The sequence below is a fragment of the Nannospalax galili genome, unplaced genomic scaffold, assembly GCF_000622305.1.
Source record: "Nannospalax galili isolate Female #2095 unplaced genomic scaffold, S.galili_v1.0 scaffold903, whole genome shotgun sequence".
Lineage (NCBI taxonomy): Eukaryota > Metazoa > Chordata > Mammalia > Rodentia > Spalacidae > Nannospalax > Nannospalax galili.
The window spans coordinates 661,655-687,265 of NW_008349989.1; the positions used below are offsets into that span (position 1 = coordinate 661,655).

The following is a 25,611-nucleotide window of genomic DNA, read 5'->3' on the forward strand; positions in this document are numbered from 1 at the left end:
CATCTGATTAATACTAGTCACAGTTGGTTACTTTCTGAGCTCCTTGGCACCTGAATATGGATATGAAGTCATCAGATAGATTTCAATGGTAATGTTTTTCACATCTACTAATTATTAAGGAGCAAATTTTTATGCTTTGAAGAATTTATTTTTTCTTTTTTTAAAAAAATTTATTTATACACCCACTTTCCGGATAGCACCCTCCCATAGCCTCCCTCCCCCCACTAAGCCCTTATACTCTGATACTCCTGCTACTGTCTGCTGTGTTGTCCGCACGCCCAGACATTCCCCACTACTTGCCCTTCTGGTGAATCTAGTCAGCCTATCTAGAGGTCTTTGTTTTAGGAGGGTCAGCTGTTCCTCATCTAGCGGTAATCAGTGGTCTATATTCCTTTGGATAAGACTGGGGTCTGCTGCTCATTTTCCCAGTTCTGTGCTGGGTTACTATCTGGGAATCCCTTTGGCCACCAAGGCCAACAACTCAAAAGAAGGTATTGCTTGTCTTGCATTGTTGCTTGTTATGTAGCCTTTAGCTATACATATGGACTCTTATGAAGTTATGTTGGCCCATTTAATCTTTGGTTATACTTTCCTTTTGGGTGTTTAAGGCCACACAGTTGGTCCAGATAAACTGATTTATTTTTACTCTTAAGGTCGTTTGAGGATCTGTTCCTCAGGGGTTACATGGGCTTGTGGGAGCCCCTGGCTCCTTTCTTTTACCAGTTCCGCCTATGTGAAGATAGGTCAAAGGTCCTGCTGGACCATAGTTGGCTTCGCTTGGAAGCATGGAGGAAGTGATTCCTCTGTGTCGACCCTCTTCTTTATACATAATTTTTTTAAAAAAAATTTCTCATAACATCAAGACTGTTCTCTTTATGTAAGAAACACTTAGCATTATCTACTAGAAGCTACGGTATGTGTATCTTGAAAAGTAAGCGCTCAGGTTCTGAACACAGTAGTACACTAAAACCTGACACAAGGACAAGGCATCAAAGTCTTCAAAGCACAGCTCAATGGTTGTCATATCAGCTTTCAACTATCAATGTAAAAGTCTTCCCAGAAGCAGCAAGCATTCCAACTCCAGATATATGTTTGCACTGACATGAATACCAGAAGCTGTCATCCTCACATTTTTTTTTTTTCAGGTGAGGAAAAGTGACAGGAAGGAATGTAAAATGCCCTCAAAGCGAAGCCTAGCTCTGAAGTCTGATAAGTGATTTACACTACTTCCATTTATTCAACTGCCACTTACTAAGAAATGACAGGATGAGTACTCTGTAGGCCATCTTTCATTGTGGATAGGCCACATAGACTATCACTGCAGAATGTGATTAACAAAATGGTGATCTTAAACACTGGTATAAAGATTAAATGGAATCATATGGAAGTTTTCTGGCAAGTGTTTTTTAACTCAATGTATTCTGCTCTTCCAATTAACCTTGAGATGGAACTGGTAGGCATTTCACACTTAATATTATAATAGATACTAAGTATCAGACTGCTTCAAAAGACTAGGTTAATTTATCTTCTCATTATAAAGAAGGAAACTTTAAAAAGTATTAATATTTTAAGTAGATCCAACTATATTTCCTAAATTTAGAAGCACAATACCCTTAATATTTACTAAATATTGAAAAAGATTAAAATATGGTTAAATGGCCACAAAATGCATGTTTCATTAGCACATTTCAGTATTATATAATAAAATCTTATTTAATAATACTGCATATGGTTTGAATTTTTTTAAACTACTAAGGTAGAACTGGAGAAATGCTCAGTAGTTAAGAGTACATACTGCTCTTCCAGAAGGCCCATATTCAGACCCAGCAACCACCTCAGGCGGCTCACAACTACCTTTAACGCCAGATCCTTGGGGGATCTGATGCCTCTGCCTCCCATAGGCAACTGTACTCACATGCACATACCTATTCCCCACTGACCCCCACACATATACATGGTAAAATAGAGAAGACCCAGTGGTTAAGACATGGGTTCAATTCCCAGCACCCATAGGGTGTTAACAATTGTAACTCCAGTTCTGGGGGACCCAACATTCTCTTCTACCCACCGTGGGCATTGTATACACAGGTATACGTAGCAAACAATACACTCATACACTTAAAAGTTTTTTTTAAAAAAAGAAAAGAGCACTGGGTACTTTTGCAGAGGATCTGGGTTTGGGTCCCAGCATCCACACGGCAGCTAACAACTATTAGGAACTCCAGTTCTAGGAGATCTGATGTCCTCTTCTGGCCTCCACAGACACTCATGGGTGCACATAAATAAAAGTTAAATAAATAAAAAAATTAAACTAGGGGCTGGACAGACGGCTCAGTGGTTAAAAACATTGACTGTTCTTGCAGAAGACCTGGGTTTGAATCCCAGCACTGACATGGCAGCTAACAAGTGTCATAACTCCAGTTCTAGGGGATCCAACAGCCTCTTCTGTCTTCATGGGCATTGCATGATGTGGGTGCACTTCCCTACATGCAGGCATGACACTCATACACATAAAAATAAAAATAAATAAAATATGTAAAAAAAAACTAAAAAAAAAGAACAAAAGTATACAGACTCTAGTATTCATAAGTTTAAGAAACATCATGGAGAAACTATTTTAGCAATCTCGTTTAGTCTATTTTTTTATACAAAAAGTAGCACCTTTCTGGAGAACATATAAAACACAACCACAGCGATGATTCAAGCATAATTTATTCTAATACCACGTGTAAGGAAAGGCCTACTGCAATAAATTCCAAGAAACAGAAACTGGTATTTAAATTTTCATTTAAAATTTACTGCCAGAGAAAATGGAAAAGAATGAAAAAATAATTTAATCAAGGGAATCTCACTTTAAAGGTAAGGGAGTTAGAAGTCAGTCAGGAGCACAGTATCATCTCGAGTCAATGTGCCCCCCACTACTTCATTTTTAATGTGTTTAAAGTTCTCATTTCATACTTGTGAAAGTAAACAGGAAATAAGCGACTTATTACCTCATCACTTAAATTAAAATTAAAAATTTTAGGAGTTGGAGAGATGCCATGACCCCAGAGGCCAGAAGAGGGCAAAGGGTGCCAGATCCTCTGGAACTGGAGTTAAAGACAGCTGTTAGCCACTATGTGGGAGCTGGGAACTAAACCAGGGTCCTCTGCAAGAACAGCCAGTGCTCATAACTGCTGAGCCATCTCTCTAGCCCTGTTACATTTTAATATATTACTCAAACTTTAAAAATTTTAAATGCTAAATACAAAGAATTTGTTGAAAGAATATTTCTAGGGGCTGGAGATATTTATTTCTAGGGGCTCAGTGGTGAAGAACACTGGCAACTCTTGCAGAGGTACCAGGTTTGGTTCCCAACTCCTACATGGCAGCTAACAACCACCTGTTAACTCCAGTTCCAGGGGATCCAACACCCTCTTCTGACCTCCATATGCATTGCACATACATATATCAGGCAATACAGTCATACACATAAAAAAAATACATATATATATATTGAGACAGGGCTTCCCTAGAGCCTGGAACTCTCAATATAGACCAAGCTAGCCTTGAACTCACAAAGATCTGCCTGCCTCTGCCTCCCAAGTGCTGGAATTAAAGGTATATGCCACCAGGCCCAGTGGTATAAAAAAATTTTTTTTAATTCTTATTTCTAAATGCTTAAATTCTGTCTTAAGTCAAGCCTATTTGTAGAGATAGCTATAGAGATAAAAGGCTAGCAAAAATCTGCTCATATAAATTGAAATGGTGAAATAGAAATCTCAAAACAGAAAAACCAAAACAAACATTGTAAAAAACCTTACCTGGATATCTTGCAAGCAAATTTCATGAGCATCCAACGAACACTGCAATCTTGGTTCTAGTAGTTTCTTTAAATTGCCTATTGGTTCATTGATGTCTATGGCCTGGCTTACACATTCAGCCGGTGTGTAGGTTTGTTCCACAATGCTAAATGTTAAACAATATAAAGTTAATTATAGTTGCCCTGATGTGAAAATAACAATATGCTCAAAACAAAACTATGAATACGTATAACTGTTGCACATACAATATTCAAGGGAAAATGTTTGCCTTTATATTACATTTCAAGCTATTCTGAAGAATTTTAGGCACAGAAAGGTGACTACATTGTATCCTCAAAATTTGTACATCATGCCAGAATGGTGGCACAAGCCTGTAATAACAGCACCTCAGAAATGGAGGCAGGAGGAGGAGTTTGAGGTCATCCTCTGTTACACAGAGTTAAGAGATCTGCCTGGGCTATAAAACCTAAACTAAATTTTGTGTATCATTTCTACTAATCAATTTCCAAACCCAATATAATCTAATAAATACAAATTGACAAGCTATGACAATATAAATACTTTCTACCAAATTTAATCTAGACACTGACTATAACCCTTACTCCGTATTACTGTTTAAAATTGTATTTCCCTCTAAAACTTTCTCAGAGCCCCTTTGTACTGCTATTTCACAATTCTAAAAAGTTTAAAGCTTTGATGAGCAATTCTACATACCTCTTGTAAATGCTTAAATGAGGCCAAAGACAAAGAAAGTAATATTTGCTGAACTCATGAATACAAAATTAAGTCTTCACTACATAATTTAAATCTCATTTGTAATTATCAAAAACATGCATTAAAATATGTGTGAAGGGCTAGGGAAATAGCTCAGTGGGACAGTACTTGCAGTGCAAATATGAGGCTGAGTTCAGATCCCCAGAATAGACAGAAGGCCAGGAACCTACGTAAAGCCAGGTGTGGCAGTGTGCATCGGTAATCCCACAGCTTCCATAGTGAGATGAGAGATGCAGATGGAAGAAAGGCCAGAAGATGGGCCAGCCAGCCAGGCAAGGGCAGCAGCCAACACAAGAGACCTTGTTTAAACAAGGTGGCTGATGAGGACTAATATCCAAAGTTGTTCTGATCCCCACATGCACATTATGGCATTCACATCTCCACACCAAACATATCAGGACACAGACACACATGGGGAGGGAGACACATACTCTCTCTCTCTCTCTCTCTCTCTCTCTCTCTCTCTCTCTCTAAAAGAATATGTCAAATTCCATTTTTACCTAAATCCCAAGAATAGTAACATATATTCATGAAATTTAATGAGTGCAAGTATCACAAATGTTTTTCCTAAAACACTTATAATTTATAAAACAGATCATTCATAATTAAAAACGTGAAAATTATTTAAAAATAATAGCACACCATTTTTCTTTGCCAAGGTTAAAAAAAAATTTTTTTTTTTTTTACTAAAATAACACTTTTACCATGTTCCTGGCTATAAGTACAGTAACCTGCCTTTTTTTTTTTTTTTTTGTAACATTGATTTTAGAGAGATTCAAATGTTACTTTAAAACAGATTTTAAACTCTTATATGAACACTGAGCATTATTGTTTCTTCAAAGTTTCCTGTTCTAAGATCGAAACTTTGGGAAATCAAAACTCTGAATACACAATTTCTTTGAAGGAATGTGGATGATCTCAGTATTGGATCTAAATTCCTACAAATCAAATCAAAGCAATAACCTACTACCCCTGAAGAACACCTACTGCCTCCTTCATACAGGTCCACATAGTAATGACTCATCTACTCAGACACCGCCAAAGGGCCAGAGACAAATCCTTTAGGCCATGGACTAGTTGGAGTATTTTGTATATAAAAAGAAATACGTATGGTAGGCTCCAAAAAGACTTCCTGATGATTCGCCCCCTTATAGTCACATCTTTTTTCTTTTTTAAAAATTACTTTTATTTATGTATGTGTATTTGTCTGTGTGAGCATATGCCACAGGTGTACAGGTGACAGTGGAGGCCAGAGAAGAGCATCAGATCCCCTGGAACTGGCGTGGTCATGAGATGCCTGATATGGGTACTGGGAACTGAACTCAGGTCCTCTGCCAGGGCAGGAAAGAGTCTTAACCACTAAGCCATCTCTCTAGTCCACAAATTTTTCTTTCTTTCTTTCTTTCTTTCTTTCTTTCTTTCTTTCTTTCTTGCTTTCTTTCTTTTTTCCTTCCCCTTCCCCTTCCCCTTCCCCTTCCCCTTCCCCTTCCCTTCCTTCCTTCCTTCCTTCATCCCTCCAAAAAATAAAAATGGCCTCAAACTGGCCTTGTACCCAGAGAAATCCATATATCTCTGCCTCTTGACTGCTGGTATTAAAGGGGTTCACCACCATGTCTAGCTTCACAGTCCTTTTAGAGTCCCCTTGGACCCTGAACAAGGGTTGGGTTGTGTGACCAAAAAACTAAGGCAGAAGTGATCAACGCTTCTTAGATGTAATTACTTAAAAAGATACTCTTCCATCTTGACACCCTCTCAGATTATCTGAACAGCCCTAGAGAAAGGCTCATGAGACATTGAGGCTTCCTACCAAGTCTCAGGAGTGATCTTAGGACAGAGATTCTAGTCCGAGGTAAGTCTTGGATGACTGCAGAGCATAATGACAACTGACCTCCTCAGGCATTGCACAACATGAATGGACTTATATATATGGAGGCATAACACTCATATACAAGAAATAAAAATAAAAATAAATTTTTAAAAAACAAACAAAAACAAAGTACCCCAAGTCAAACTCACCCAGTCAAGTTGCTCCCAGGTTGCTGACTATGAAACAATGCAATAATTCTTTTTGTATTGACAAAAGTGTTCATTTAACCAAGCTGCTAAGTTTGGGGGTAATTTACTGCACACACACTATAAATGAAAACTAAAAGAAACATCCATTCTATTCTTTCTTCTGTTGGAGAACAAAGAACAAGCTGAAAAACTCTGTTACAGCTCCTTAAAAGTTAGACATTTCAGCTGTATTCTCAACTCAGTGTCCTCTTAATCCTAGTGACTGTGGCTTGTCTGTTACTCTACAGTTCTTCACAGTTGTTCAGACCCTTTCAGTTGCAGTATATTATCCCACATCCCCCCACTTTAGAGTAAGAGCCACCATTAGCAAGCTTCCACACCCTTCCTACTGACTTTTCCAGATCTCTATTCCTAGCAGGACTCTCTTCTTGATTCTGACTTCATCACCACTATTCTCAACTAAGACTCAGTTATTCTTCCAACAATCAGCACCTTTTACTATAGTTTATGTTTAGTACTGTCACATAAGAATTCACATACCTTAGCTGGGTGTGGCAACACATGCCTTTGATCCCAGCACTCAGGAAGCAGAGGCAGGCAGATCTCAGTGAGTTCAAGGCCAGCCTGGTCTACATAGTGAGTTCTAGGCCAGCAGGGCTACAGGGATACCCTATCTCCAAAAAAAAAAAAAAAAAAAAAATTCACCTACCTGTATGTCTCCTCAAATATAATGTGGCTTTTATAAAATATTTGAAAAGTGTCTTATTTTACTCAAGAGATTTCTGAGAGCAGTATACAGTAGTTTCATAAATAAGTATTTGTTAAAGTAGTTCGGGTTGAATTAAACTCTTTTCTTTTTAATTTTATGTATATGGATGTATTGCCTGCATGCATGTGAGTGCATCTGTGTCACGTAATACCCATGAAGGACAGACAAGGGTGTCAGATCTCCTAGAACTGTAGTTACAGATGGTTATTAGCCGCGATGTAGGTGCTGGGATTTGAACCTGGGTCTTCTGCAAGAACAACCAGCGCTCTTAACTGCTGAGCCATCTTTCCAGCCCTGAATTAAATTCTTTTTGAAATAAAAGTGACCAGTACTGATGAAAAGACTAAAGAATGAATAGTACCTAAATTAGACTATCCCAAGTGCTTTATCAATATCAACGATGCTTATTCCTGCCTGCAATTTAAAAATGCCTTTCTCTCTGAGCTACAAACCAAATAAAGGAAAAAACTGTAATACATTAATTCTCTAAAATGTTGAGGTCAGATTAAAAACAAGCAAGAAAATGATAGCTTGGTTCCTAATTTGGTATTTTGGTAATATTAAAAAATGATAAACTGAGAAATGCCAACCTTTCTTCTGTGCATTCTGGTTTCTCAGTTCCATCAATCTCAATTTCTATGAGCTCTTCTGCTTCTCTCTTAGTCATGGTTGAAGTATTTCAAAAGCTCAGTCCTGCAAGAGTTAAATTTAAGAGACTTTATTATCTGCATGAACAAAAATGATGCAAAAAATAGATCAAATCTGAACAAAAGCAGAGGCTGTAGAAGAGCTAGAGTACTCTTTACAAGTAAAAGAAAGCTCACAGATGACACTCATAAACCAGCTTTGATTGAATATTAGTCTGACACTGTGATTTAATTATTCTATTGGATTTGGGGTAATTTTTTGGCCTAATCTGTCAGCAAGTTAATTCAAGTTATACTAACTATTCAGGTAACTCAAGTTAAACCTGAAGCTTTCATGGAGATATATTCTAACTGTTTAGCTAAAAGCTGTACCTCACTGGTAATGTTCACAGCAAGGGATTATACTGATACAGTGATATGAATTGATTAATTACAGCTATTCATATTATAACCAAAGTATAATATTCCAAAATGGCAAAATAATGTAGTCATGCATATTATTGCCCTGATACAAGAATTTTTTTTAATGACTTACCTTTCCGTGTCATTTTGTCTTACTTTATTAGCCCTTATCAGCCTCACTGCATTGCTTTTTGAGAGTGGCGAATCCTAAGCACCAGAGGAGCACCAGGAAGGCTGCATTGCTTAGGACTTGCTATGTTCCCCATGTTGGCCAGAACCCCTTAACGTGATCCTCCTTCCTCAACCTACTTAAGGCTGGGATTATGTGTGTGTATTATCATACCTGGCTCAGATATGGTTTCATTTATTACCAACTGATTTAAAAAAATCATTGATATAAGAACACTATAATTTCAAAAATGGTACACATACACATATTTCTTTGCAGTTATTTTCAAGGTGTTAATGCTGAAAGTCCGAGATTTTGACACTACCTTACTGTAGGCCTCCAGGTTTGTGTTTCAACTCGAAGCAGTCCACAGCAGCTTCAGAAAGCTTACTCTCATGTCTAAAAAGAAAGTCCTAGAAGGCGTCTCAAAATCTGGTATGTTAACATTTGCAGATGAATCTGTACTTCCTCTAAAACATTTACTTTTTGTATGTGCATCAGAGTGAGCACAGGACTGTTGCCAGAGGTCAGAGAACAATTCGTGAAGGTCAGTTCTCTTTGGCCACCTTCTGGAATCTGGGGATTGAATTCAGGTCTTCAGGTCTGCAAGCGTCTCTACCTGTTGAGCCTTCTCACTTGCCCATACATACGAAATGTTTGCTAAGCAAATTTAAATATTCATAGCCATTAGTTATCATGTGCTAGGCATTATATTCAAAAGCTTTACATACAACAATCTTATTTTGAACCTACCCTAAGACAAATGTTATCCAGAGCCATACTGTTGCTTTAGATATATTAATCTAAATTGTTCCAAGTGCGGCCAAAATATGGTCTGTTCATAGACATGCTTTGTACTGTATTTACTAGTACAGAAGTCAGCATGCATTACTGATAATACTGCTTCAGCATTCTAAAAGGGCTGTTTATCTTCCCCATGGAGTCAATTCAATAGCCAAGGTGTGATCCTTTCAATACTAAAGATGCAGAACTTTCTTCTTTTTTTGGTCTTTTTGAGCTGGCCTGGAACTCGCTATATAGACCAGGCTGGCCTCAAACTCACAGAGATCCACCTGCCTCTGCCTCCCAAGTGCTAGGATTAAAGGCATGCACCACCATGCCTGACTAAAATGCAGCGCTTTCTTGATGGACAAGAGTCATGAAAAAAATACAAAGAATTCGCCATGGCCAGCATGGTTGATCCCTGTTATCACTTGAATTCCTCCTCTTTATTAACCTCCTGGCATCTTCCTGCCCTATGGTCTCTGATCTCACTGCTGTCTGCCTACAACTTTCTTGTCCCAATGACCTCTTGGTTGAATCTCATCTTCTCACTGAGGTAAATGCTGACCATTCCCATTTAATTCCATTATCTGCCTCTTCTTTATCCCTTTCGGTTCTTTTCCATGGTACTTAACCTTTAACATACCACACTGTAACTTATTATATATTTACTATCTTTCTCCTCTTGTTGAATCATCATTAAAGTGCAAAGATCAAAACTGTCAAGAAGCGACCATAGTGGATCACAAATTGATTTGTCTAGACTATGAAGCTCCCCTACTTTCTTTCTTTTTTAAATATTTTATTTATTATTTTTATGTGTATGTGTGAATTGCCTGCATGTAGGTAAGTGTACCCGTGTCGTGCAATGCCCGTGGAGGACAGAAGAGACTGTCAGATCCCCTGGGACTGGAGTTACGGACAGTTGTTAGCTGCCATGTGGGTGCTGGGATTTGAACCTAGGTCTTCTGCAAGAACAACCAGTGTTCTTAACTGCTGAGACATCTCTCCAGCCCTCCCCTACTTTCTTTTAAGTGGAGATGACTATTGCCAGGTCTCAATTTCTCAAGACCATGGCCTCTGCGGCAGGAATAATAACCCAGAACTGGAAACTTACTGAGCTACAGTAAGTTATAGTAAGTTACAGTAAGTTATAGTGGCAGAGGGAATTAAAGTTACTAATCATCCCAACCTTAAAATACAGAAATTACCCACGGTTACCTATGTCTTTAAAAGTAAAAGAGCTAGATGTGCATGATACATATTTGAGTGACTTCAAGAAGGACAACTGGTCAGCTGTGACTAATTGGCTTTGAGGATAGAGGAGAGGTGCCATAAGGCAAGGGATGCACATAGCTTCGAAAAGTCAGAAAAGTAAACAGGTTCTCCCTCGGAGGCTCTAGAATAAACACACCCAATTTAAGATGAGATTCACTGCAGAACTCTACCTTCCAGAACTAAAGACAAACTGGTAGTGTTTTAAGTCACAGAACTTGCGGCAATTTGTTATGGCAACACTATAAAATTAATAGTCTCCCTTACTTTAGAAAGAGCTGAAATTTTCCTCAGGTCCCATCTCCAACTGTTATTTAGCTGGTTTTCTGACCACTCAATCCAGAAATAGCACCCTAATCTAGACGGCCTGGTAAAAAAGATGGCTTCTAATTTTTCTTTTTCTCTTACCATTACCAACCATGTTATTTGAGATAAGGTCTCATGTAGCCCTGGGTGGCCTCAAACTCAATATGCAGCTGTGGATGACCTTGAATTTCTAATCTCTTACCTCAACCTCCCAAGTGTTATGATTATAAGCATGCACTACAAAGTCCAGTTCTATGCAGTACTGATGATCCAACCATGATAACCTTCATGCATGCTAGGTCAGCATGTTACCAACTGAATTTTATCCCTTTTCCCACATTATTAAAGTTGTTTTCACATTTGCCTCACAAGGGGGACTAGTAAAGTAGTAAAGGGGTAGCATTCTCTATTCAAATAAATACCATGCACACCAAGTAGACTATCTTGGTTCCAACAGGCTCCTTGGGATGATCAAAGGACATAGAATCTCTCTGTCTTCCCTTTCTTCCCCCAAACTGTATTCTTTAACTGGTACTATGTGAAAAATATTGGAATTTATTCTATGTAAAACAGGCAGAGATCAAATAGAGATCTTGTAGGACAGCATGAACTTTACAAGGGGAGGAATATTTGTTCACAAATATATACAAAGTACCTTAGGCAGTGCCTCATCCTTACTGAGCACTACATGTGTTGGATAAGTAAATGTTACTAAGACAATTTTACATGATACAAAATGGGCTCCAAATGCCTTAAAGACTTACATGAGGGGCAAAACTTTAAGCTAATAAAAGAAAATGGAGCAAATTTGTGTGTGTGTGTGTGTGTGTGTGTGTTCTGAGGACTGACAGGAAGTTCTTAAGATTCCCCAAACATAAACCATAAAGAGAAAATCTGATGAATATAATTAAAGTTTAAAATTGTTTAATGTACAGAAACAGCATCTGATATTTCCAGCACCTGAAAATGACAAGGGACTAATAAACAGAACAAATAATAACCTCCAGTTAACTGATAATAATCAATATAGTTGGGACAGACTACAAAAGTTGGCAAAGCACAGGAAAAGGAATTTTAAACCAAAGGAAATTAAAATAGTTCAGGATATGAAGAAATGCCCAAATACAAATCATTCAAAAATGCAATTTAAAATAAGTAACTATCATTTTATATAGGCTGTGTATTTCCTAGAAAATGCAGTTGACACTATGACAATGTAGAGCACCCCTGTGATGCATGTAAAGAGCAAAATGAAACCTGACAGAAAGATTAACAACTGAAGACCACCCCCAAGAACATACAGGTCTTCCTTGTATTTTCCTCTTCAATCTTCCCATGGGTTTGAAGTTTAGAAACAAGCTGCCAGAAGACTCAAGCAAACTGTTGACTGGTAGCTGGCCTCTATCTGCTCTCCTGACTTGCTGCAAGCTAACATCTCAGGACTTTGGTACTTCAGGGACCGTGGATTCCCTCAAGATATGCTCCTGTATACGCAATACAGGTAAAATCGACTTAGATCCAGTAGGCACCAGGATGTGCAAAAATAAGCAGGAAAAAGTGCTAGAGCTGGCCGGTTTCTTGTGGAGTTAAAGACATCATGGTACCTAACTAGGAACGATGACAGCGAATCCATACAAATCCTTGACTCTTGCCACTCCTCAGAGCTACTGTAATTAGCTGGTATTTATTACCTATTAATTTCAAATGTTATTTATCATCCTGAAGTACTAGGCACTGTCCTCTCTACTGTCCTAATCAAGGTAGAATTCCTAAATTCCAATGTTGTGCACATAGCACAAACTAAAAACAACAAAAGTTAGCAAGCTACACTAACCCTCCTGGCTGACTTCTTAGTAAAACAAACAAAATGCCGTTCACATGGATGAAGATGACCATAGCACTGGTGCCAACAGTGAGACAGTTCTAGGTCAACTGGATTTGGAGGGAATGACTCGCTGCTGAGTCCGGGGTCAGACTGGCGTGGCATCTTCCGGGGAAATCTGGGGCCGTCGGGCCCGCGCAGAGAGCCGGGGACACCGGGCGGCGGTCTTGTCTGGCTTCTCGCGGCGTCCAGGGCACGCGGTCCCCGGGGCCCCGGCGCTCCCCGCCCCTCCCCTCCGCTCCCAGCACAGCCTCTCCCGCCCCTCCCCACCTGGCTCCCTCAAGTCTCCACGAACGGAAATGGGAGTCACAGCGCCGGGGACCAGCGGAAACAAAACACAGAGGCGGCCACGGGGGGGTCGCGGCGGGGGAAAGCCCCGGAACGAGGCCGGCCGCGCGGGCCCGCGCTCCCCGCGGCCGCACTCACCAGCTCCGGAATCGGCCCCGTGGCCCTCGCCCGTGCTCCAGAGCCGGCTGGGGACGGCGGCGGCGCGGACTCCACGTGCAGCACCTCTCCGGGTAAGCCGCACCGCTCCAGCGAATTGCAGCGTGAGGCCCTCGGGCCCTTCCCGCGGAATAGGCGCTGAGGAACCCCAGCCCCTCTCCCGCCTCCCAGGCAACCCTGGGCCGAGAACTACAACTCCCAACAGGGTGCGCGGCAGGAACGCCACCAACGGAGGCTCACGAGGAACAAACGCCCCAAGCCGTTTGGTTTTATGTGCTGTCTTCCCCTCACACAATATCCACTTCCCCAACCCCAGCGAACGGGACGCGGACTCCAAGGGAGCTCGAACTAGGCGAAAAGGCTAAAGCACGCATGCGTACAAAACAGGGTTTCCAAGAGGGTATAAGCGGGTCAAACTAGGGGAAGGAAAGATGGCGGTATCTTCGCTAGAAGACCCGGAAGCACTTACCCTCTACTTCCTTCTCCTGTTTGGCTTCTGTTTCACCTAGAGGTGTCCGGTCCCAGACTGTCTCTAAAGCGCTTCCTGTCCGGTGAGCGTCGAACGACTGAATCTGGGACCCATAATGCATTGCGATGGCGGGTAGGCGTGTGTAGGCGGAGCCAGGGCCGGAAGTAGAACGGTGGCGGCGGCGGTGACTCGGACAGCTGGGGACTCTGTGCAAGGTGACTGGGAGGGGAGCTGGGCTGCTTCGGCCTCTGGGGAGTGCGATTCTGGGTTTCTTCACCCGGCCAGGGCTGCCCAACACCTCTGCCCTAGTAGCAGGAGAGAGCAGCCCTGCGTCCTTGGCGCCTTCCCGGCTGTGCCTGGTTTCACTGGTGACCCCGGCCCTGCTACGCTCCAATGTTTGCCTTCGACCCAATAAGTAAGGGCAAATGCCCTTGCTGAGAGCAAAACGGGCGGGCGCGGAAGGCCTAGAGGCGGGCTGATGGGCCTCAGCCGGCCTGGGGTAAGCCAAGGTCAGGCGCACGTCGTGCACGTCTGCGGCCTAGCCTGCCACCCCGGGCACGCGGGCAAGAGTCTGGATTATGCACCCTGATGGAAGACGACTGTCGTTTATTCTAAAAGTTTGCATCCCACCCAAAAAAGCCAAAAGTGTGTTTGCCACCCAGAAATAGTGGCGTGAAATTTGGTTTTTGGGTTTGGGGTTTTTTTTTTGAGACCGAGTCTCACTGTAGCCCCAGCTGGCCTGGCCTGGAACTTGCTATGTAGACCAGGCTGACCTCCATCTCACGGAGATCCGCCAGCCTCTGCCTCCCGAGTGTTGGAATCTAGGGCGTGCTCCACCACGCCCGTACTAGAAATGGTGGTGTTAAAACTGCTTTGTGGCTTGTCTTAGGAATAGATGATACTCAACAGGCAGCAAACAACGCTTGACTGGGCTGCTTGGTCATTGCTATAAATAGAGCTATGCAATGCCTTTGGGGATCTTTTTTCCTGATGCCTTCCCCACTCTTTCTATGTCTGACCCCTCTGTAGCACTGGACAGCGCTGCATAGAGCCTTTGTCACAGATGTTTGACATCTGTGGTGACATTTATCTTGTGTGTGATCATGTACAACCGATTTTCATTGTTTAATCTGAGGAAGTGAAAGGGAACAGGAAGCAACGAGTTTTTTTTTATTATTTTTATTTTATGTGTGTGCACGTATGTAAGTGCACCTCGTGCCTGAATTGCTGGCATAGGCGAGAGGAGGGCGTCAGATCGCCTGGAATTGGAGTTAACAGACAGTCGTTAGCCGTCATGTGGGTGCTGGGAAGAATACCATCCTCTGCAAGAGCAGCCCTTAACTGCTGCTTCTCTAATCCCTGAGAGTTTTGATAAGAGATTTTAAGTGTTTGGGGTTCAGGTCACAGGGTAAATTAGAAATGTGAGTTGGGGATCAGATTGTGATGATACGTTATTAAAAAATAAAAATATATTTCATCCATGTTATAGAAGAAATGCTATCTCTGCTGTTACTCAGCTAAAGAACAAATTTACTGGAAAGACCTTTTTTTGGTCTTTCTGAGACAGGGCCTAGACCAGGCTAGCCTTGATCTTACAGAGATAACGCCTGTCACTGCTTCCCAAGTGCTAGAATTAAAGGTGTGCTCCACCATGCCCAGCTTGATAGAAACCTTTCTTAGACATAGTTTTATCACCTGTAAAGCAGGACTAAGAATATCTCCAAACATCTGTAACTCCAGTTCTGGAGGACCTGACAATGCCCTCTTCTGAATTCTGTGGGCATTGCACGGCATGGGTACACTTATACACATGCAGGCAATACACTCATACACATAAAATAAAATAATAAATAGAAGAACACCTCCTAGCTCTTTGAAGAGTATTGCCTTAATATGAAGTGCTTTGCAAAATATCTAGGACTGAACAAATGTTACGTTACTGATGTGTACTAAGCAGGTTCTTAAATTGCCAGAAAGGAAAACAGACATTGAGATGGACACTATTTTTTATAAGATCATTTTTGTTTCTCTGGTAGGATATGAGTGATATATTAATCAAGTCTTTACATTTCCTGAAATGATTTTGTCTTCATCCTGGTAAATGAAAGATAATCTTACTATGTGATTTTCTTTGGCAGTACTGTTATTCTAGGGTTTGTTGAAATTGGTAATATTGGCATTTTAGACTTGAAAACTCTTTGAGGTGAGGAGAAAGTGGGGGGGGGTGCTACATATGTGTGTGTGGTTTTTTTTTTGGTTTTTTTTTTTTTTTTTTTTTTTGGTGTAGGGTGTTTAGCAGCATTCCTGACCTCTACTCAGCATTCAGTCTATTCAGGACAACCAAACTATCTTCAAAAATGTGTCCAGGAGATAAAATCACCCTCTGTCCCACCTCATGTTTATTTGGTAATCATTACTATCTCAAATTCTTAGTGAAGGGTCACTCACACTTTTCCCATAGTGTTATATCTGTGTGTGTGCATGTGGGTGCACATGGGTATGTGGGCACTCATGCACGTGTGCCTGAGGAGGCCAGAGGGTCAGGTCAACATTCACTGTCGCCCTTCGGGTCAACAGTACATCCTGTCTCTTTTGAGAAAGTGTCAGGCTTTGTGTTAGAGTTCACCAAGTAGGCTGAGATGGCTGCCTAGTGATCCTCTGGGATCTGCCTCTCTGCATCTTCAGTACTGGATTACAAGTTTACCACCCATCCTGGATTTTTTTTTTTTCCTTCAAGCATAAGTTCTGGGGATCAAACAGGCCTTTGTGCTTGGACGGTATGCCTCCCCCTTTTGTGATTTGTTATTATTAAATTCAAGACACACATTAGTTTGTCAAATTCCTGTGAAGATTTCTAAATCCTTGTTCTAGTTTCTCTGTTAATATAGGCCAGTCATGGTGTGTCTACTACCAGTGGAAAGTCTGACGTCAGGATGGTGATGAAGATGACAATGGTGGTGATATAATCTGGGTGAGGGCATGAGAGCTAGAATATCACATTTTTGCTACTTGTTGTAGGAAAGTTACCAGGCTCCACCCTGAGGTATGTCCGCTTTGCCATTGCCATTTCACTGGGGTTTGCTGAGCCTTTTTTTTTTTTCCGTGAGACAAGGTCTCCCTGTAGCTGCGGCTGGCCTGGAATCCCTATGTAGAGCAGGCTGTTCTCTGTCTCACAGAGATCCACCAACCTCTGCCTCCTGAATACTGGAATTAAAGGTGTGTGCCACCATGCCAGACTTTTAAACTAAATCTTAATCTGAGGAAATTTTTTTCTAATATCTATGGCCTCCTTATCCCTTTTGGACTTCCTTTTTGCATATATTTGTTGTAATTTGAAATATCCTTGCATTACTCGGGTCTCAACAGGAATTTACTGTTATCTATCACAAATTTTACGTAGAAAATTGTTTCAGCCTCAAAAAATCTAAGGACTTGGAAAGCTAGATAGGTTTTGGGGGTTTTTGTTGTTGTGGTGGTTTGTTTTTTGTTTGATGTTTTTTTTAAAGACAGACTCTCCCATGGCTCCACCTGGCCTTGAACTTGCTATGTAGACCAGGCTGGCCTCTGTCTCACAGAGCTCTGCCTGCCTCTGCATCCCAAGCATTGGGATTAAAGGTGTGTGCTCCCATGCTTGGCCTTAAACCTGGATTTTTTGACTATGGGTCTTTCACCTTCCTCCTAATTCTCTTTACTGTTGAGGTCCACTGCCCAACCTCCTCTCTGTTATTGCAGGGCTCATTTGAGACCTGGTTGATGTTTCTCTTTTCTGTTTCTTTTGAATGTTGATTTGGCTGTTAAAGTGCTAAATATTTGAAATCCTATAGTTGTTAACGGACAAAGCTCTTTTCCTCCCTGTGGATCTGTGAAGTGGAAACTTCCAGCCTTTCCTTCCTAGCTAAGGCTTTAGTCTCTTTGCTTAGCTCCCTTTTGGCCTATTGTGGGGGGCGGCGGGGGGGTAGGGAAACCTGGCAAATAAATGTATGAGCAAGTTGTCTTTTCCTGCTGGGGACAGGCAGTATTCTACCTCTGCGGCTTTGTTTGGTCCAAGATTCTTGTACATGGGAGGAAAAGCACATCTCAGGTTTTATGTTTTCTTTCAACTTTTACTTTTATGATACTTCAAGTTATTCCTAAGTTCCAGAGCCTTTTGGTAAAAAGCAAAAGCCTTGTAATGGGGAATGAAAGGGTCAGGTACTTGGCCAGACATAGACTGGGTTCTACTGTAATTTAGTTCTGTAGCAGTTAGTAGAGTTAGGTTTCACCATATAGTATATTTGAGGGGTTTATGAAAAGTTCATTAACCTCTGATGCTTGTCTCAGTACCACAGAATCGCCATGATTCTTCAGAGGCTCTTCAGGCTCTCCTCCATCCTGCGGTCGGCAGTCTCGGTGCATTTTCGGAGGAACTTTGGTGTTACAGCAGTGGCCTTTAATAAGGATCTTGATCCTATACAGAAACTCTTCGTGGACAAGATAAGAGAGTACAAATCTAAGCGACAGTAAGTGGGTAGATAACTAAGCACAGTATAAATAATATTCAAAATATGTAAATTTCAAGATTTAAATCTCAAACTGTATCTTCTTTATGAAGGCTTCAAGGAAGAATTTCATTAACTATATCTGGGGGCTGAAGAAGAGATGGCTTAGCAGTTATGCACTCTTTTCTGGACCCGTGTTCAGTTTCCAGTACTTGTATGATGGCTAACATCCATCCTTAACTCCACTTAAGAGCTTCCAGCATCACTTTCTGGCTTCCACAGACACCAGACACTCACATGGTGCACTTACATATATGCAGGCAAAACATTTAACACATAAAAAATAAAATCTTTTTAAAAAGTGTATTATAGCTGGACTTGGTGGCACTCACCTTTAATCCCATCATTTGGGAGGCGGAGGCAGGAGGATCTCTCTGTGATCAAGGCCTCTGGCCTGCTCTCCATAGTGAGTTCTGGGCCAATAGGGGCTACAGGGAGACCGTGTCTCAAAAAGACCAAAAAAAAAAAAAAAAAAAAGATCTGTACTGTAATTTCATCACTGTGAAGTAAGTCAAATCACCAAAGTACACAGAATCTTGAAATAATTTATCAGCTACTTAAGAAAAGTCCCTTAGACACAGATGAGCCAAGGATCATAAAACTAAGAGTTCTTGGGAGAAAACATACAATCAAAGTACTCCAAGTCTCATTTACTGCCTTTTTTAATGATGATTTGGAGGAAATAGGTAAATGCAGTATTTTTCTCCTTAAGGCTATTTTCATAGTTGAGTATCTCAGGAAATATCAAGGATGCTGGAATAGCCTGAAGTAAACATGGAAAAACATGATTTTGGAACCACACATTGGAGATGGGTGGCCACTCTATCTGCCTTCGATTCAACACTCTTCCCCCCAAATCTTAGGAGATTTCAGTTTATAGTTCTTGAATTGTATGAAACTGTTAACAGTTGTGGGCCACATTGGTTATAAGATGCTGATTCTTAAAATCTAATAGAGGTAGAAAGCTTATAAACCATTGACTATAAAGTAAATGGCTGAGTGCTGGGTGATGTTCAGTGTTTGGAGAGTTTAGAGGAAGAAGTATTCCTGCCTAGCTGGGAACCTTTTGAGAGGCTTTTTGGAAAAGTTAGTGTTACAAATTGAAGGCAGCATTTGGGGTCATTCTGCCTCTTGAGTCTCTCACAAACAGCTGTAGGCTATCTTCCAGTGTAAAAAGAGAAAATATATTTACTCATGATACTTATACCTTGATCTCAGTTTGTTAGAAGACATACGCTCTGGCTTTATCTGTGGTTAAGAATATTTGTTTCGAGACTGGACAGGTAAATGTGAATAGGAGGGACATATTATTTAGAGTGAGAAAATGGTGTAAGCTAAGGCATGAATACTAGAAGGCACAGCATGTACTTGGAGAATGATACCCTTTGGAGCCTAGAGATACAGAGCATCAGAGGAATGTGATGACAGGATGGACTAGGATTGGAATGAGGTAAGCCTTGATTATAAGATTGGGCAGTCAAGATTTTGTATGATAGGAAAAGTGCTTGCTGCAAAATGTGAGGTCTGTCTCTGGCACCCACATAAAAAAGCCGAGCATGGGTGGCATGAGCTTGTGGTAATCCCAGTATTCAGGAGGCAAAGACAGCAGAATCCCCAAGACTCATTGGCTAGTCACCTTAACTAGATGGGCAAGCCCCAGGTCCCAGGGAAAGATCCTATCTCGGAAAATCATATGGGTATTGTAAAAATACATGCACCCCAATTCAGAGTACATACAGGTATAAGAACAAAAAGAATATGAAATAATATGGGCTGCAATGCAGTAATGGTAGGGGACCTCACTACCTCTCTTTAAGGAGTAGATAGATTATCCAGGCAGAAAATAAAATACACTGGATTTAAATAGCACTCTAAACCAATAGACCTCACAGATGATTTCAGACCATTCTATCTACTATCCAAAGACAGAACACCCGTTATTTTTTATTGGGGAGCTGGGGTGCAAAATCAGGTGGGTAGCACTCCTGGTGAATGACACTCAGGGTTTCCTTGACCTCCTCACACCCACATATGCAAACATAGAAACATACACAAATAAAAGTTGTTATGTGAAAAATGTTTGTAAAAAGTAGAAGGATTTTAAGCAAGATGCTGGAGATGCAACCAGATTATGGAAATTCAAAATACGGTCTTAATCACTGTAGTGGAAGAACTGGAATGAGAGGAGAGCAGGGTGATAGTGGAGAAAGGCAGTGATCCAAAGACTAGTTCATAAGACCTTCTGCTTTATAGCACTGGGTTATTAAAGACTAGTTAAGATTTTTAGACATTGAGAGAACTGGTCTCAGCAACCTAGTGGAGGGACAGAAGAAAGAGAACCATTAAACTGATAACCAAAAACTGAACCAGACTTTTGAGACTGGATAACTAACAGGTTATTACCATTGTCAAAATTAAGGATTTGGGGAGCAAAAAAATTAAAGTCTGCTTTATAGGTGGTGTCATAAGACTCAGCTCCAACCCTCTATATGCTATCTTTTATATACAAGAAAACCAAGGAGGAAAGGCTAAAATTGGCCAAATAAGCTGACTGTTCAATGTTCGGACTGTTTAGGAAGATTGTATTTTGTCCACAGGTGTTGTGGCATCTTAGTATTGAGGCTGTTTTGCTCTTTGCTCTTAAAGTCTGTTTAGTAAGATGTCAACTACCCTGACTCAGATGAGTCTTGTGTTGTGAGTCATTCATTTGTAGCAACACCAGCAGAGAGAAGTGTTACAGGCATGGGCCTTGGATTAGGATCTAGTTCTGCTCTCTGGCCTCATGCAGGTTACTTAACCTTTTTTCCACAGTTTTCTCATACGTAAAATGGTAATGGTCCAGAGTGGTTATCTCAGGATGTATAAAGATGAAATGATTCCATAAACGAACATGCCAGTAGCCATTATATTATTACTAAAGCTTTGTGGGTCCTACAGTTGGAAGACAGTCATTGGAACATCTGGCCCAAGGCTCAATGTAGAATTGGACTGTCCATGTTGATTCTTTTATCCACAGGTTTGATTACAAACATCCCATTGGTGATAATTATGAGTAAAGTTGCAATTCCTTAGTTATTTTAGCCACATTTCTGGTGTTATTTTCCAGATAGAGCTAATGGTTACCATATTGGATGGCCCAGATACATAGCATTTCAGTCATCACAGGACATTTGGACAGTGCTTGCTAAAAAGAAAAAATGAAGGGCTGGAGAGATGGGTCAGCAGTTAAGAGCACTGGCTGCTCTTGCAGAGTACCCAGGTTTGGTTCCCAGCATTCACATGGTGTTTAACAACCATCTGTAGCTCCAGTTCCTGGGGATTTGACACCTTCTGAACTCCATAGGCATTGTACAACATGGGTGCACTCATAAATGTTTAAAGAAAATTTAAAACATGATTCTATAACAAGCAACATCATTAATAAGCTGAAGCTTTTTGATTGTTGTGGGATTTTGTTTTTTTGTTTTCCTGAGGTAGCATCATGAAATACAGCCCAGGCTGGCTTGAGAAACTCCTGCCTCTTGAATGCTGGAATTACAGATATCATCACCATGCTCAGCTGGAAATTCTTTTTTTTTTTTTTTTAAATACTTTTTTTTTTAACTTTATTTATTTTTTATATGTATGCATGTATTGCCTGCATGTTGGTAAGTGCACCCATGTCATGTGATGTCCGCATTGGTCAGAAGAGGCTGTTGGATCCCCTGGGACTGGAGTTATGGACAGTTGTTAGCTGTCAGATGGGTGCTGGGATTCGAACCCTGATCTTCTGCAAGAACAACCAGTATTCTTAACTGCTGAGCCATCTCTCCAGCCCCTCAGCTGGAAATTCTTTAACATAAAGTTTCCCTGTGCCTTGTCATGGCCATGGACAAAAATAGTACCGCCACTGCAAGAATTTCCATTTGTAAACTTCTGTTTTTGTTTTTTTGTTTTTTTTTTTTGGAAATTGGGTTTGGCCCAAGCTGCCCTTATATTCGCAGTGTCACCACATCAGCTTCCTGCGTGCTGAGATTGCAGGGTGCAGTTTCGCTCAGTTGTGATATTGTTTGTTGATATGTAGGCAGAACATTTACCATGCTAAATTTATCTTCCTAAAGTACAACTTTAGTTTAGCATTTTATTATTTAACGAATAAAATACAAACTCCCAGGCATAACATTCCAGGCCCCTGATGGTCTGGGTTTTTGCTAGGTTTTTTTTTTTTTAATTTTGTTTATTTGTTTAGGGTTTTTTCTTGTTTTTCTTTTTTATCTTCCACACACAGCCAGTGCTTTACCCACTTCCACGTCTTTTCTTTTTTAATTTTCAAAGGTCTCAAATTAGTATCTGGCCCTAACTGAGCACATACTTGTCTCATGCCACCTTCTTAAAATGAAAAATATTGAGTATTTTGTTAAAGTCTTCCCCTCTGCCCTAAGTTGTGTCTTTAAAGCTTTTTTTTTTTTTTTTCAGATTTATTTTTATTTATGTGTAAGTATATGCTATGTGTGTTGGGGGTCGAGGTGGTGCTCATGGATTCCCTGGAGCTGGAGTTACAGGTGTTTGTGAGCTGTCCAATGAATTGAACTTAGGTCTTCTGCAAAAGCATCAAGGACTTTCAACGAATTGACCTGTATTTCCAGCCCCCTAAAGCTTACCTTCCAACTCCATTATAGCGTAATTATTTGTACTTTACTTCTCTGATAGACTCCTAGTATAAAAAATTGACAGTTGCCAAGAACTTTTACTGTTTTGTTTTTAATTTTTTGGTATTGGGAATAGAACCTAGGACCTCACAAATATTAGGCATGTACTTTACTACTGAGCTATACCCTCTCCCCTAAGATCTTTTAGAATCATTTTTTGATGGCTGATTAAAAGTAGGTGACTTCGATGGCACATCTTGAGTGTTCGCAGTGTGCGCTATTTGGTAGGGCCTTTATTTTCATTTGTGAAACTTCAAGTTTAAAGTGCTTGGTGTCTTGCTCTGGGTTACTCATTTACTAAATGATAGAGCTGATACTCAAATGGAAGCAGTCTTTGACTACAGAGCCCATCACTGTCTTACTGCAGTTTAGACCCCAAGGGAGTAATTTAAATAGCTTTGATGCTAACAGGCCTTGAGTGGTAGAGGTTTGTTTGGAGTTACCTCATCTCTGAAATCTAATACAGAATTACTTGTTTAACAATGTCTTCTTTTCCCCACGTGTGAACCTTTTAAAAATCTTGGGAAACTTGGTAGTAAAATGTAATTTCAGTTTTTTAACTAGTGCTTAAAATTACTTTTATTTGTTCAATTTTATACCTTAGGGCATCCGGAGGACCTGTTGATACCGGCCCTGAGTATCAGCAAGAGCTAGAGAGAGAGCTATTTAAGCTCAAACAAATGTATGGTAAAGGAGACATGAATACGTTCCCTACCTTCAAATTTGAAGGTAGGTCTAATCAGATTCATTCTTGTCAGGAATTATTGTGTATGGAGAGTATTAGTATTACTTTTTGGTGGTCATTCTGGGGTCAGGAAATGCTCTATTACTGAGCTACACTTAGCCCTTAATAGTTTCTTGGATTGTTTAGAGTATTAAGTGACAGTTACCCATGAACTCCTACAACTGTGATGTGTTCATGAGGAAGCATTAGGATAAGTATTGTACTTTGGCGCAGAGATCATGCAAGATTAACTAGTGGAACTCTACAGCAAATGGTTTAATCTTGAATCCTGACAATATCACTTAACTAGCTGTGTAATCTTAGACAGCTCATTGGTACCTGTTTCTGCATCTGAAGTTTGGGAAGAATTACAGTATCTTTCAACATGTTTTCTTTCAAAAACAACAAAAAAAAAATCCTAAGACTGAATTTTTTTTCTTTTTTGTTACATTTATTTTTTTCTTAATGAGTATACAAAATTGAGTGGGTAGGGAAAGGGTGGTGGACATGATAAATACAGTATATGAAATTCTTAAAGAATTAATATTTTACCTTAAAAAATGGTAAATTTTTAGATGTTCTCATGAATATTTTGTCATAGTATGGCTAAGTTTGAACCCTTTTCCCCCCCATTTTTAGATCCCAAATTTGAAGTCATTGAAAAACCCCAGTCCTGAAGGAGTAATAAAAAAATCATCTGGTAATTTGTCGTGAATAAATTGTATAGCTAATTAGAAAAATGTGAATAAACATTCATTTCACAATGACCAAATGCTCTTAAGTTCTGATTCCAAATAAATTCTTCAGTGATGTTGAGTGCATGCTTGAGTGTGCTGAATACTGTCTTAAGGTTGTTTTAAAATTCTTTCATTTGGTTTAGAAGGAAGCAGTTAGAGATGTTTGATAAATTGTATAAAACTTGCCCATTTCCTATTAGGCCCTTCCCTATGTGCAAAGTGGTCCTGTTTAAAGTGCAGACCCATCCCCTAAGGGATGCTACACCCTCTTAAAGGAATGTTTTCTGCATCCTTTGTTACTGCTTTCTCAGGAAATTCTGTAACTTTTGTTTTTTGATTTTTTTTTTTTTTTTTGAGATAGGGTCTCTCTGTAGCCCTAGCTGGAACTTGCTATATAAAACGGACTGCCCTCGATCTCACAGAGATCCACCTGCCTCTGCTTCCCGAGTGCTGGGATTGATGTGCACCACCACGACTGGCTTATTCTGTGTAACTTCTAATCTGTACAGGAATGTCTGTTTTATATCTTTCTGCTGTCAGCTCAGAACCATAGCTGTCCTCTTTCCTGAAGCTTGCTGTTTTTTGCTACAGATTGAGGAGGGAAGGGGGTTTGGACCACAGGGGAAGGAGAGTTCTGTATGATGTCAGAGCCAGCAGGTTATTTCCTGGGTATGTGGCAGATCAGGAACTTGACATCAGAGTTCAATAACCTAAGATGGCATGCAAGGAAGGAAATTAGTTGTTTAAAATAAAATTTTAGGGCTGAAGAGATGGCTTAGTGATTAGAGCCCTGGCTGCTCTTGTAGAGGACCTGGCTTCAATTTTCAGCATGCACATGGCAGCTAACAACCATCTGTAACTAGTTTTAGGGGAGTTGACGTCATCTCCTGACCTCTGTAGGCACTACACAACACAGTGCACCTACATAGATGCAGGCAATACACTCAGACACATAAAATAAAAATGATACTTTTTTTTTTAAATAAAAAAATGAAGATTTAAAGGAAAAATAGCCATGCCATTTAATTTCTGACAGTATCTCTGACATGTTTAGTACATAGGGTTTAATAAACTTCCAGCTACCATGAGAGGAAATTGGAGACTTAAGATTCCTCATGGCTTTGACACTGTCTCTGCCACATGGGACAGTTCATTCTCAGTCTGTTTTCTTTGCTCCCCCTTCAT

General features: G+C 40.4%; 2 protein-coding genes across 11 annotated transcripts in view; one reads left to right on the forward strand and one right to left on the reverse strand.

Moving 5' to 3' along the window:
• Gabpa (GA binding protein transcription factor subunit alpha) overlaps positions 1-13,852 on the reverse strand; it is a 36,920-nt gene extending 23,068 nt beyond the window's left edge. The window contains exons 1-4 of one of the 7 annotated variants that reach the window (XM_029570458.1): positions 13,253-13,381; positions 12,246-12,428; positions 7,953-8,055; positions 3,804-3,948 (exon numbers count right to left, since the gene is read on the reverse strand). In XM_029570458.1, the coding sequence (XP_029426318.1) occupies positions 3,804-3,948; positions 7,953-8,029 (222 nt within the window). In that variant the 5' untranslated portion in view covers positions 8,030-8,055; positions 12,246-12,428; positions 13,253-13,381. Of the gene's footprint in view, positions 1-3,803; positions 3,949-7,952; positions 8,056-8,905; positions 9,241-12,245; positions 12,429-12,778; positions 13,056-13,096; positions 13,228-13,252; positions 13,592-13,739 lie in introns of those variants that run through there. The other 6 variants (XM_029570460.1, XM_008847182.3, XM_008847181.3 and 3 more) reach the window with 6 other exon arrangements.
• Positions 13,780-24,456, forward strand: Atp5pf (ATP synthase peripheral stalk subunit F6). Of its 4 annotated transcripts, XM_008847179.3 has the most exons (5): positions 13,829-13,954; positions 16,628-16,710; positions 18,060-18,238; positions 23,570-23,694; positions 24,329-24,456. In XM_008847179.3, exons 3-5 carry the CDS (start codon positions 18,075-18,077, stop codon positions 24,364-24,366), a joined length of 327 nt encoding a protein of 108 aa, XP_008845401.1. In that variant the 5' UTR covers positions 13,829-13,954; positions 16,628-16,710; positions 18,060-18,074; the 3' UTR covers positions 24,367-24,456. The 4 variants fall into 4 exon arrangements, with proteins under 4 accessions (XP_008845400.1, XP_008845402.1, XP_008845401.1 ...); XM_008847178.3 differs by lacking the exon at positions 16,628-16,710 and having other exon boundaries at positions 13,780-13,954; XM_008847180.3 differs by lacking the exon at positions 16,628-16,710 and having other exon boundaries at positions 13,820-13,954; positions 18,068-18,238.
• The last annotated feature ends 1,155 nt before the right edge of the window (positions 24,457-25,611 follow it).